This window comes from Varanus komodoensis, unplaced genomic scaffold, assembly GCF_004798865.1.
Source record: "Varanus komodoensis strain SLA01 unplaced genomic scaffold, ASM479886v1 scaffold22, whole genome shotgun sequence".
NCBI lineage: Eukaryota > Metazoa > Chordata > Lepidosauria > Squamata > Varanidae > Varanus > Varanus komodoensis.
Window position 1 is genome coordinate 12,028,719 of NW_025335606.1, and position 12,272 is coordinate 12,040,990.

At 44.9% G+C, this 12,272-nt stretch overlaps 1 protein-coding gene across 1 annotated transcript in view; it reads right to left on the minus strand.

The window, feature by feature from the left end:
• The window catches only part of ATP8B1 (ATPase phospholipid transporting 8B1), a 73,297-nt gene that overhangs the window by 12,301 nt on the left and 48,724 nt on the right, over positions 1–12,272 (minus strand). The window contains exons 13-21 of the mRNA XM_044431531.1: positions 11,462–11,670; positions 9,880–9,923; positions 9,204–9,360; positions 7,966–8,154; positions 6,585–6,697; positions 5,779–5,943; positions 4,016–4,127; positions 3,744–3,819; positions 1,987–2,116 (exon numbers count right to left, since the gene is read on the minus strand). Coding sequence (XP_044287466.1) covers positions 1,987–2,116; positions 3,744–3,819; positions 4,016–4,127; positions 5,779–5,943; positions 6,585–6,697; positions 7,966–8,154; positions 9,204–9,360; positions 9,880–9,923; positions 11,462–11,670 — 1,195 coding nt within the window. The remainder of the gene's footprint in view (positions 1–1,986; positions 2,117–3,743; positions 3,820–4,015; positions 4,128–5,778; positions 5,944–6,584; positions 6,698–7,965; positions 8,155–9,203; positions 9,361–9,879; positions 9,924–11,461; positions 11,671–12,272) is intronic.

Sequence of the window (12,272 nt, forward strand, 5' to 3'; positions counted from 1 at the left end):
GGAAGTTTCAGGACATCTTTCTGCTTGGACATGCATAGGATCGTGTCCTAAAACATCAAACGAAGCTAAATGTTGTTGATTAAGGTTGTCCACAGATGTTTTAAAGTGCAATCCTGTACATGCCTTTACAGAGGTAAGTCCCATTGACTTCAGTGGGACTTAATGCCAGGTAAAACTAAGAATATTTGGTTACGAGCCTCAATTATTCTTTCTTGCAAATGACTCCCCTTAAGAAATGTTGACACCCCTGTGGATCAATCACAATGAACTGCAGAGATATTCACATTCCCCCTGAAACTTCACTCATCATCAGATGCATTATTTAATAGTATGAAATCATTAGCAACCTTATTCAATAAAATGCCTCTATAAAGAATAACTTGCTGCCAGAAAGAGCAGACAGAGCTGGTGCAAGCATAAGATTGATCTGATCTTACAAGCTTAAACAAATACCCAAATATCACTCTGAGCAAGATAAACAAGGAAGAGAAAATATCATAATTTCAGAAGCAGCTGCGAAAGGCACACAACCTTGTTTCATTAAAAACAACAACAACTGCAGCAGCTGCTGCATCTCCCTACAAGCTAATTCTGGACTTTTCCAGTGTCTGGAAGCTGCAGCTGGTCCAGAAGGGAGCCCCGGGCTAGGAAGGATTGGGTTCCATTGTCAAAATAGTCTCATGGCCACTAGTCTGTCTCTGGGCACAACTCTAATTGCTAGTGCAGTGCGGCTGCCGGCACTCAGCCCCAGTCTGAGGAAGAAAGGATCAGCCTGGCAACCAACCACAAGAGAATGGACCCCCCGCCTGCCTACAGTATAGCCAGCTTTGGGCTTGGCCAGTGGCAGAAAAGCCCACGGTGGAGCTGAAGGCAGCAGCAAGCGTATCTGGGATGTTAAGGTTAACATTTCCTCCAAAACGTGGTGAGAGCATGACAAGGTGTGTCACCAGAAGGGGAAAATGAGGTCAATGGAAAGGGTGCTAGAGGGGAACGATCCTTCCCAGACATTCTTGATCTGGGTCTCTTTTGAGACAAGGCACGGTTGGGTTGGGTTGATGTGGATTGTGCTCCCCCGGCCAGAAGGCTCTGCCATCTAAGGGGCAAAGCCAGGGCCCGCACAGAGGAGTCTGTGGGGAACTGCATGGGTTTGTTTATTAAGCAGTTGTGGCATTCCGCCTTTTCTCTCTCATCTAGTGAAATAGGGTAGTGTCTGGCTGAATTAGACTTTTCTTTCATGGATTAAGCCAGAAATAAAGACTGCAAGAGTGCAGTCTTGTTGAGCGACCCGAGATGGCTCCTTTATCCCCCTCTCTGCAGTGCAAATGGCTACAGCGACCTGGCACAGCAGAACCTAACAGCTGGTTATGAACTGTAAAGCCTCACATGGCTTGGGACCAGGCTGTTTGCAACACCATGCTCTCTGGTAGGCACCTGCCCAGGTGTTCAGAACCTCAGAGGAGGCCCTTCTCTCGGGCCCACCTCCCTCAGAGTCACAGGTGGTGGGTCTTGAGAAAGGGCCTTCCGGGTGGCTGACCTTAGACTTTGGAATTCCCTGCTAAAGGAAGCTAGGGAGACCCCATCACCGTTGTCCTTCCAGGAGCAGGCAAAGACATTGCTATTCAGACAAGCTTTTTCCCTTTTCTCTTTCCTTTTGCCTCCATTCCCACCCAGTGGGGTCCCTCGCCATACACGGATTTGCTACAGAAGTAGGTGTTCATCTGTTGGGTGGCACTTTCATTTACTGACATGATTTATTGGATGCATTTTAATTGATGCGTTTTAATGTTTTAATTATCACTTGGTTATTTCATTTGCATTTTATTGTCTGCTGTCCAATTTAGTGACAAAACAAGTAGGCATGATGCCATTTGTGAGGACCAGATGCTGATCTACCTTAGTCTGATGCATTCTTAGACTGCATCTACCTGCCACCATTTCTTGCAGGCAGTTCTCTGACAAGCCGCAGGGCCGCTGCTCAGCACTTACCAGCCAAGAACCAGTGATGATTAAGGCGCGGTTTCTATCTGGCTGAAAAAAGGGCTCATTGGCTGTTTGAGAATTTGCATTAGGTCCGTTCCTGTTCTTCTGGTTTTCCATTCTTGTTTGCAGAAGAGCACTGAAGAGGTGGGGGAAGGCAGAGAAAAAAAACCAATAATCCATCACATAAAACTTAACAATCGAGTTATGAAATGACGACGGTTTCTATGAAAACTATTAACCACAAAGATTTAACAGGAAAGCCACCTGCAATAGAAGACATGCTTTGAAGAATCCAACTTCAAACTGGTCTCAGTGGCTTTTGGGCAAAGTCTGCATTTATCTAGAAGCCCAGATGGCTATGCAAGCAGCAGAGTACTTATAGCCTGAAGTGCCTGATCCTGCCTCATCTTGGAAGCTAAGCAGGGATGTACCTGGCTGAAATCTGGATGGGTGACTTGAATCCTGCACTGAGCAGGCATTTGGACCCGATGGCCTGCTAGGCTCCTTCCAACTGTATGACTCCACAAAATCTTTCTGTCCCCAGTTGTGTAATCCCTTGATTTTTATCACAAAAAGATTTCAGTCTGCCCACACAAGGATTTCCAGTTGTTGCAAGCAGGGGTCTACAGCTTCTCTTCTGCAGAGTAGTGACCAGTCCTTCCACCGGTCTTTCCCACTCTACAACAGACCTGCTGCTTTCCCTGCCTGTGGTACTACCAGATGCTTATTTGCAACAACCCAAGAAAGAAAGCAGCTGAGGGAACAGAATCGCTTCTAGGCTCAGAGGGCTGCCTTCGCACTGCCAAAAGAACACCACTTCGTATCTTCTGCTGGACTTGCAGTACATTTACCAGTCAGGGTTTCCCACCACTATTTCACAGATTGGCAGCTATCAATATTAGTGGCTTCGGTACTTTTGAAGCCTTCCTTTTAGAGCATAGGACTGCCATCAACAACATCAGGTCTTGTTTCTCAGATTCATTCTTTCATTCATACATATCCGTATGACATTTATATCCCACCTTTACTCCAAATAACTCAGAGAGGGTACACAGAAGCATCACCTCTATTTTATCTTCACAACAATGCTGCGTGGTAGATTACACCAAGAGATGTGACCGGCTCAGCATCACCCCATGAGCATCATCACCATACATGTACATCTTGTCATCTCTTTCCACAAGTCCTGCACTTTAGCTCACGGAGGGCCCACCTTTTTTCTGTTGGGGGCTACATTCTCCCATGGGTAATGTGTTAGGAGCTACATTTCAGCTACTGGTGGCACCAAAGCCAGCTCTGGAATGGTCCACCTCCTTTCCCTTTTCACCCCCTTTCTCTTTCTTCCACTCCCTTTTCTCTTTCCCTTCCTCTCCTTTCCCAGCCAGTGGGCTGCTGAAGAAAGGAATGAGAGCTTGCGCCAGTGGTCTCGACTGTTCATGTGCAAAGGACTTTTGAAATTGGGTTGAGGGCCACATGAAATTAAGGTGATTGGCACAGGATGCTCGCAACCTCTGTGCCAGCGTACCGCATTCTAGCTTGCACCGCATTCTACAAGGCAATTTTCTTATGAACATAGAAACATAGTGAATCAAAAGGGGCCTCCCAGGCCATCTAGTCTGACCCATGGCTCCAGCTGGCTCTGCTCATTCATTTCAGCCGGTTACAAAAAGGTAGTGGAAAGAATGCAAAAAAAAAAAAAAAAAAAAAAGCACAAGAAAAGCAGCAAGAGTTTTTTCACCACAAAAGCATGCTCTTTTTTTTACCTGATGTCTTCCCCATAGCAGATAGTAGTTTCTTCTGTTAGGAGGTCACAAGAAAAGCCAATATTTTCAGCCGTTTCTATAGAAGGAGAAAATGCCTTGTAAGTTTGCTTCCTCTTTTGTCAGATAAATAGAAGCATGCAACCATCATGCTTGGACAAATTTCAGTGAACAAAGAATAAGAAAACCCCTTAGGGAAAATGTTCTCCCTCCCTCCCCGCCTCTCTCTGTCTCTCTGTTCAGGTAAATATGAAGCTGCTATTTATATGCATTACCTTTTTTGTCCCCTGTCAACACCCAAATTTTAATATCTGCCTTTGCCAGCTTGGATATTGTTTCTGGAACTCCATCCTGTAATTTGTCTTCGATTGCGGTGGCACCCAAAAGCTGCAGATGATTAAAATAACAAGCCTGTTTAATGTGATAAAATGACTACAACGGTATCGCCTTACACAATCCATTGCAACTACCGGTTACTAAAACTGGCCCGTCATGAGGCCCTGTGAGAGAAAACAGCACCAGACAGGCAGGGCTGACTGACAGAACAAATAATACACCAATAATACTATTTTCATCCTGACTTTCCTTCAAGAAGTCAAGGATTAGGGTCAAGACATTAGGGTCAAGAAGTTAAGTCAAGTGTTTGCTTATTCCCTTATCTTATCCTGGCAATGAAGTAAAGGAAAAAGAAATGGCATAAGGTCGACCACTGAGCTTCATGGTTGCGTGAGGATTTGAACCCGTGTCACTTCAATCACAGTCTGATGACCAAAGCTTGGCACTCTCCAGACAGCTTATTTATTATATTTAGAGCCTGGCTTTTTTCCCCCTTTCAAGGAACTCAACTCTCCTCCAACTCTCAGTCATCCCCACACAACAACCCTGTGAGGTAGGTTGGACTGGGAGCCTGTGACAGGCCCAAGGTCCTTCAGGAGCTCCACGGCTGCGTGGGGACCAGAGCCCAGATCACCCAGTCCTGCACTCTTGCCCACTGCACCACTCCGACTCGCGGTCGGACTCGCATCTTTCCCAGCCAGCAGGCCCATTTGCCACTGACGGGAGCTGAAGTCAAACTCTTCTGAGGCGCAGCGGCCTGAGCTTGGGGAAGGCTACCCTAATACTTAAATCAGGCTTCCTTCTTCCACCCACCAGTGTGATTACTTGGACCTTTGGACCGTTAGAGCTGCAACCCTTGCTGAAAACTGGAGGAGCATCCAGGCTTCACCTCTTTCCTTCTGACCTGCAGCCCTTGCTCAGCCCTAAGTGCTGCTTAGGGATACTTTGAAAATTACAACTCTTTAAACCAAGGTATATTCTGGAGGAGATTAATCCAGTTTGCAATAGAAATGCCTGTTCATCTCAGGTTGCATGCATGCTGTTAGTTTTTATTTACAGTCACAGACCAGGAAGATTAATAAACAGACAAAGTAACAGTAGAAATCTTAAAACACAATTAAAGCAAGTACAATATTTTCATTCAAGAGGGTGACCCCATTTTTCCCGCATCTGCACTACCGTCATAAAAACATTTATGACAACATTTCCAGTAACAGAAGAGAATACATCCCTTAAACAAATAGATACCAGAGTGGAAGAACTGTTTCCACAGAGATCTGTTATGAAGGACTTAATTTCTCTCTGTGTTACCTAGAACAACTGCAATATGAGAGACCGTGGTGCCACTGTTTCTACTGATCCAGCTCAGCAGAACCATATCCATTCATTGACTGGGGTCTTGTTAAATTGTCCTTTTAATAGTGCTGATGGTGGCCCAGGAAGGAGTAAATGCTCTTCTGTTCTTTGGGATAGTTCGCATGTACAGGTAAATCCATCATTATGGCATTTACTGCAGTTCGGTTGAAATAGTGAGAAACAATGTTTATTAGCAGAAGATGCATGTAGCTGCCCATGGAAAATGCCCAGCCATACAGGGGGCGAAAGGGAAAGACAAAGGCTCATCCCCATGCAGGGGACACTACAAGGTGAAAATACAGATTCTGACAATAAAAGCTCCCCACCAACTCCCCACTGTACTTACAATTAGATTCTGTTCAATTTCTTCATATACTTTATCCAGAGCTTCCTCACGGTTCCTGGAAGCAACACTAGCTGCCATGAATTTTTTATTCCATGCTTCATACTCCTCATTGCTAATGTCCTTGTAGGAAAGGCAGAGTGTTCTAAGGGTTTCGTTTGCAAATACCTAGCAAGGAGAGGGAGAAGAACATCTTGGAGTCTCACTGGACCGCACTCTCCTTGATGAATGGTACTGATAGAAATTCTTCTCAGTGTGAATAGTGGATGCTGGACACATTTCAGAATAACCAGAGGGAATGTAGAAACATCCAAATGAAAATTAATCCAGCCACTGGACAATAGTCCCCTAAGTCCAGACTCTTTAGTATAAAACCACTGAGAAAACGACAGGAGGAAGAAACCTTTGAAGGAGCTAAATCTCATACATGCGCACTGAGAAGTAAGTTCCAGTGGCACCAGTGTGCTTACTCTCAGGAAAACGCTCACAGGATTGTAGCCGAAGTAACACAAATCTCCTGGCCCATCCCCTTCATTCCCATGGGGAGGCTACAGTGACACCGGATATGAAAAATCCAATTTTTACTGGTCCCACTCCTGACAAGAATGCTGAAAATAATAACTAGCATTCTGCATTTGCACAGAATTTGTAGCACAGATAGACTATGACTTTGCCATGCTGGCTGGGGATAATAGGCGCTATCATCCAAGACATTGTCCAGTGCATCCAGATTGGGGAAAGCTGTTCTGCAGTTACCATTTCACCTTTGCAAACAAAGCATAAGACACCCAGAAGAAAACGCAACTTACATCCAGTGCTTCTTCTGTATCCTGCTTTTTAGGATTCTCTGGATGAAGTCGTTCAAAAATCACGGTATCCGCCCCTTTACAGTACAGCCTGATGGCTCCATTTGGGTCTCTAACTACAAAAAGCCAAACGAACAGGTTAGACACAGAAAGATTCTTAATTTGCTTGTTGCTCTTGCTGTTTTAGCACTCCCCTTTCAGCTCTGTATGAACCACTCCCATGTTCTCCCTTTAAAAGGGTCTTAAAGAGCCAGTGCAGACACCGTAGCTCTACAGACTCATCCTGCTCCTGATAGAAAGAAAATGGCTAGAACTGGTTTTCTGGTGGGAACAATACAGTTGCCTGCATTTTTGGACTCTCTCTGGAGCGTGACCACGAAGAGAATCCTACACGGCAAAATGGGGATCTGTCGTTTCATGGAAGTCCAGATGACACCTAAACTGACAAGGTTACTCTATGGACATGGAGCTGGGATTGCTCTGTGGGTGTGGGAGGAGACAGAGAGGCAGTTACGATGGTGGGAAAGGTTCGGCTTGGATGCCAGGAAGGACTTCCTGACAGTTAGGGCCCCGAGGGTGTGGAATGGGCTTCCACGGGAGGTGGTTGAAGCCCCATCGGTGAGGGTGTTCAAGGAGAGGCTAGACATGCACATGGTGGGCATGCCGTGAGCGGAGCTGGCTGGAGCTGGGGGTCAGACTAGATGGCCCAGGAGACCCCTTCTGACTCTCTCTGTTTCTATGTTTCTAAAGGTGAAAGGAGGAGTCGTGTTGGAAACTGTGGGAAAAAGAACACTTTGGCTTTAGTCTTTGACTGGATGCTGGAAGAATGTGAACATGTTGCTTTTTAAGACAATAAAAAGGGTGCTTACTGGAGGCTAACAGTATCCACATGAAGGGGAGCGGGAACTTCACAGAGCCAGAGCTGCCCTGATATTCTTGAGGGTGCAAGTAAATGGAAGAGAAATGCCTCAAGAGGTGGCAGAAGGTTGGTGATTCTAACACTTTGGACTCCCCTTGTGGGCATGTCTGTGAAGATTGTCAGGATGAGTGTCTACACTTCAAAATGTGCCACTAATGCTGCCTGCTGCCATGGTCCCGATCCCTCTTTCACTCATGGACAGAACATGCAGGAGACTTATATGCAGAGTCTAAAGGGCACGAATGTTAAAACAAATGTGATGGACTAACGCACTGTCACGCTGGAATGAAAAAACTCTTTCCATGAGTATATATCTTTAATTCTTTTGTTATGTTGATGACAGCTATTTTAAAATATAAGGAAGGAAAAGCACACAACTGGGGTACTGATCCTCTTTAAACAACCAAATCTTCTACCCAAGAACTTCTAGAAAATAAGACCTATAAGCAAAAGCAGTTGACTTACCGATAACAGACATCCGTTTTCTGTCGCTGTTGAAGTCCAAAATGGCAAGAACTTCGTACGTTGTTATGACTCCCATTTCACTGATGGTAATAGTATTTTGTGTCCGTGAAAGGAAAACAAAACCAAAGTTCCTGGCAGCGGTTACCAAGGCTCCTTCGTCAGGGGAGGCCGCCTGATAACCGAGTTCTCCTAGATTGTGAAAAACAAAGCAGAAAAAACTCACACATGAACATTACACACTCCAGATCTTTATACCCCTTCGCATGTTTGTCTGCCACAGGACTGCTTCCAGGTAAGCTTGGAGGATGGTGTCCCAATTCATTCCCTTTTAGTGAGGAAGAGATACTTTGGAAAGGTTGTTTTCAGATCAGAGGAAGTAGAACAGAAGACCAAGGCCACACTCAGCAAAATGAGCAGGTGGGCCCCCAAAATGCAACAGGGCAGCATGGCCACATTTTGGAATAAGCAAAATCATGCACAGTTCCATCTGAAAGGAGCCTTTCTCCACACCTGCCATGCTGCAATAAGCCAGGAAGTCTTGGCTTATTGGTCATGGCCTGTATTAGTCAAGTCTTGGCCTATATTAGTCATAATTTCCCATTATGTGCAAGTCAGGAAACTAGGGTTACCAGATTTGAAACAGGCCAGCATCTTAAACCATGGCATGATGTTGGTTTAAGATCCTGGCTTGTTCTGAATTGGTAACCCCAGTTTTCTGTGTTAGATATGAAAGGAAACTAGTGATATGCAAGGAATTCCCTGGACTCGCCTGATCAGTCTCCAGTCTGTTTGCAGGGACTCTGAGTCCAAGTTCCAGGCAGGTACAGCCAGCTGCTGCTGGGCACTTGCCAGGGATTCAGCCCCAGGCTCTGCTCAGGCAGCATCCTCTTCTGCCCCACTGCAACAGCCTTTGTGCCTTGTGAATAGGTCAGCTTATGCAGTCAAAATATGATTGTCTAACTGGGCCAGTGTTTGTGGGTTGAAGAATTATCCTTGGGGTCACTGGAATACACACATATAGCTAAAAAGAGTTTGGGAAATATGCTTGGCACATTTATCTGCCAACAGTTTGCAATTTGTTGGTAACATCTGAAGCACGAAAGCACAGGTACGGCTGTGTAGATGTGCAGTTTTGTGACCTAAACAAGACCTTTTAATAAATGTTGCATTTCCGAGTGTCTCAGGCTTTGCTGAGGGTACATTAGGTAAGGACTTCCTACAGATAGCATGGCACTTACCTTCACTAGCATCCACCATCACCGTGTGGCAAATTGCAAGCAGGAAGAAGAACTGCTGGATTTCAGGTTCCTTCCTGGACTTAATTTGCTCAATCAGATAATGATCAAAAAAGGTGAGCTTCCCGTCTGCATACATATTCCAGCTGAAGTCAACTTGCTGTGTAAGCATAGAAGAGAAAATGGATGTTAGCTTCAGGTTGATACTTTTGAGGATTTGCAGCTGGTTCAAAGTACAAAGTAGGACACAGGAAGTTCTTGCACATGGTCTACTGAACTAGGAAAGGTCAACAGCGAAGAAGCCAGTGGAGACCCCATTTTGCCCTACAATCCTATATTTGGGCACCTGTCCTCTTCAGTCAACTGCAGCAAGCTCATCAAATCTGGCTAAGTAAATATTGTATGGATTCCTTGAATCCCAACAGGCCGCTTAGCCCTCTAGATTACAGAAATCCTCACATCCTCACTGCTACAGTCAGGCTCACTGATCCTCCATATACCAGCCAGGTGTTCTGACTGCCTATGCCTTGTGGCACCTGTCCCATGGGTTGGCCACGTGGGATATAGCATGTATTCAATCTTTAGAGCTGTTGAGGGAGAGACTGTAGAAGGGAAAGCGACTGACATCTTGAACTCCACCCTTTTCCACATAAAACATTTGCTACTCAAAATCACTTACCTCAGGACGATAATGTTCTTGTCCTGCTTTATCTCTGCTTTCTCCTGAAAAGACAAAATGAATCCCAATATGAACTGTATTTATTTACACACACGCACAGAGAGAGAGAGAGAGAGAGAGAGAGAGAGAGAGAGAACTCAACTAGCAAGCAAACCCAAGCGATAAAAGAAAACTAAAACAATAAATATCACACTAAAACATCAAACTATTTAAACCTTGAAAATATTATTGCATTTATATAACATCTAACAGAAAGAGCTCTTAAAGAGCCAGCAGTAAAGTTAATGCTCTGAGCAACAGACTAAAAATCAAATGCTAAAAGCTTGTAACTTGGCATCAGAATGTGCACAGGGAAGACATCAGACAGATCTGTATGGAAAGGGCACTGTACAGACACAGCACCCCTGCTGGCCACGGTGGGTGGTGGCTAGGGATGGGTCCAGCCTCCCTGGAATTTGGCCCATGTTTGCCCATCGGACTTCTTCCAGCACTCATCCCTCACTAAGGAGGTGAGCCGAGCACAGAAGCATTCGCAAACGCGACTGATTCACCTGTTTGTGCACTTGGGCAATGTCACATGTGCAGAAGAACGACTCCATTTGCACCGTAGGCATGTGTGATACCATTATACACATCGAGGCTCAGTTCCTGGGGAGCATTTTGTGATCAATGTGGAGCATTTGCCAGGAAATTGGACTCACAGCCACAGTCCTCTGCAGCAGAGTTGGAGAATCCAAAACCAGGGAATCTGATGGACTTCCTATCCCAAGCAGATTCTATGCACATCCCTAGTGGTGGCACCCAGAGAAGAGCCTCCAAGGGTTCTCTTTGGCAGGCGTATTTGGGAGAAGGTACCCTCTGGGTAGACCTGTCCTAAGCAGTGTTGTGTCTTCCCAGCATCTGGGATTCAAAAGAGCTAAACTTCCTGCAGAGGGAGCAAATGCGCTATGTTGCACTGAATATCAGCCCACGAAATTTGACTCATCGTTTCTTAAAGCCACCTAAATTTATATCACCACTCTATCTTCTGAGGTGGTGAATATTGTAAGTGAATTACACTAATAACCTTGAGAGGGAAGCCATGTTAGTCTATAGCAGCAAACTATCCCAGACTTCTGTGGCATCTTAAAGACTAAGAGTGCTATGGATATTTGTTGTTGTTAGTTGCCATCAAGTCATTTTTGACTTATGGCAACCATATGAATGAAAGCTCTCCAAAGGTTCTGCTCATGACAGCCCTGCTCAGGTCTTTCAAATCGGAGGCTGTCATTTCCTTTAATCCATCTCAGATTGGGTCCTCCAGGAATAACTGTACTAAGCTATAGAAGGACATACAGCTCCTGGCATGTTCCAGCCTGCAGGGCCATACTAGAAGTTGTTGGCTTTTCCTACCCAATTATCCAAACAATGCTCAATGACACATTTATTCTAGACTGTAATCCATAGATGTTTATGCTGGAATAAATGTGTTACTCTTTAAAGTAGCACTGGAGGTTTTCTTATTAAATTCTGATACTGATAGTTTTTCTTCTGTACACTTGAAGCAACGTTCTTTGGGCAATGCCAGTGAAACGAGGCTTACCGTAGGTTTGTCCATTTATGCAACACTTCTTGAATGTCATGATGTTCTGCGTCAGCGTTCCCGTCTTGTCTGAGAAGATATAATGGATCTGTCCAAGCTGTTCATTCAGTGTGGTTGTTCTGGCCTTAGCAGCTGTATCCTTCTCTGGATAATACATTTGCAAGTCCCAGTTGATGAAATAGCTTTGGCCCAAACGGATGACTTCAACACTAGGTGGGTGAAAGAGGTAACAAGGATTGCCCTCATTTTGAAATCTTCAACAGGCAAATGCAAGACATTTAACAAAACAATGGATGTCCAGTTAAGTTTGTTCAGAATGCCAGTGAATCAAGCCAGATTTTTAATTGTAGAAACTAGGAAAGCTGTTCAAAACAGTACAGCAAGGTGAAGCTGTAAGCAGAAGACTTTCACAGATTAAGTACTCGACTCATTCCTGATCACCTAAATCCTGGCTTAGGTGCTTGCCAATTGGGGCCCAAAAGGATTAACCATGGTTAAGACTGGCAAGGGATGCTGCCATGAAGGGGAGAAGCTGGAGGAGAAAAAGCACAATCCTACAGCCTGACCCTAATTCCAATCCCTTTAATCATATCTAAGGGATTGGCAGTATTGCCTATACAGAGTCTGAATAAACAGGGCTTATTTTGAATAAATATGCTTAGGATTAAGCTCTGTGAATACGAAAATGTGCCCCACCTTAGAGCATGTCAAGAAGAAGAATACAACGTGAACTTCAAAGTATTTGATTCCATCACAAGTTTTTCCCACAGTCAAGCCAGATGGTTCCTAATGAGGACAAACCAGGCCTGTT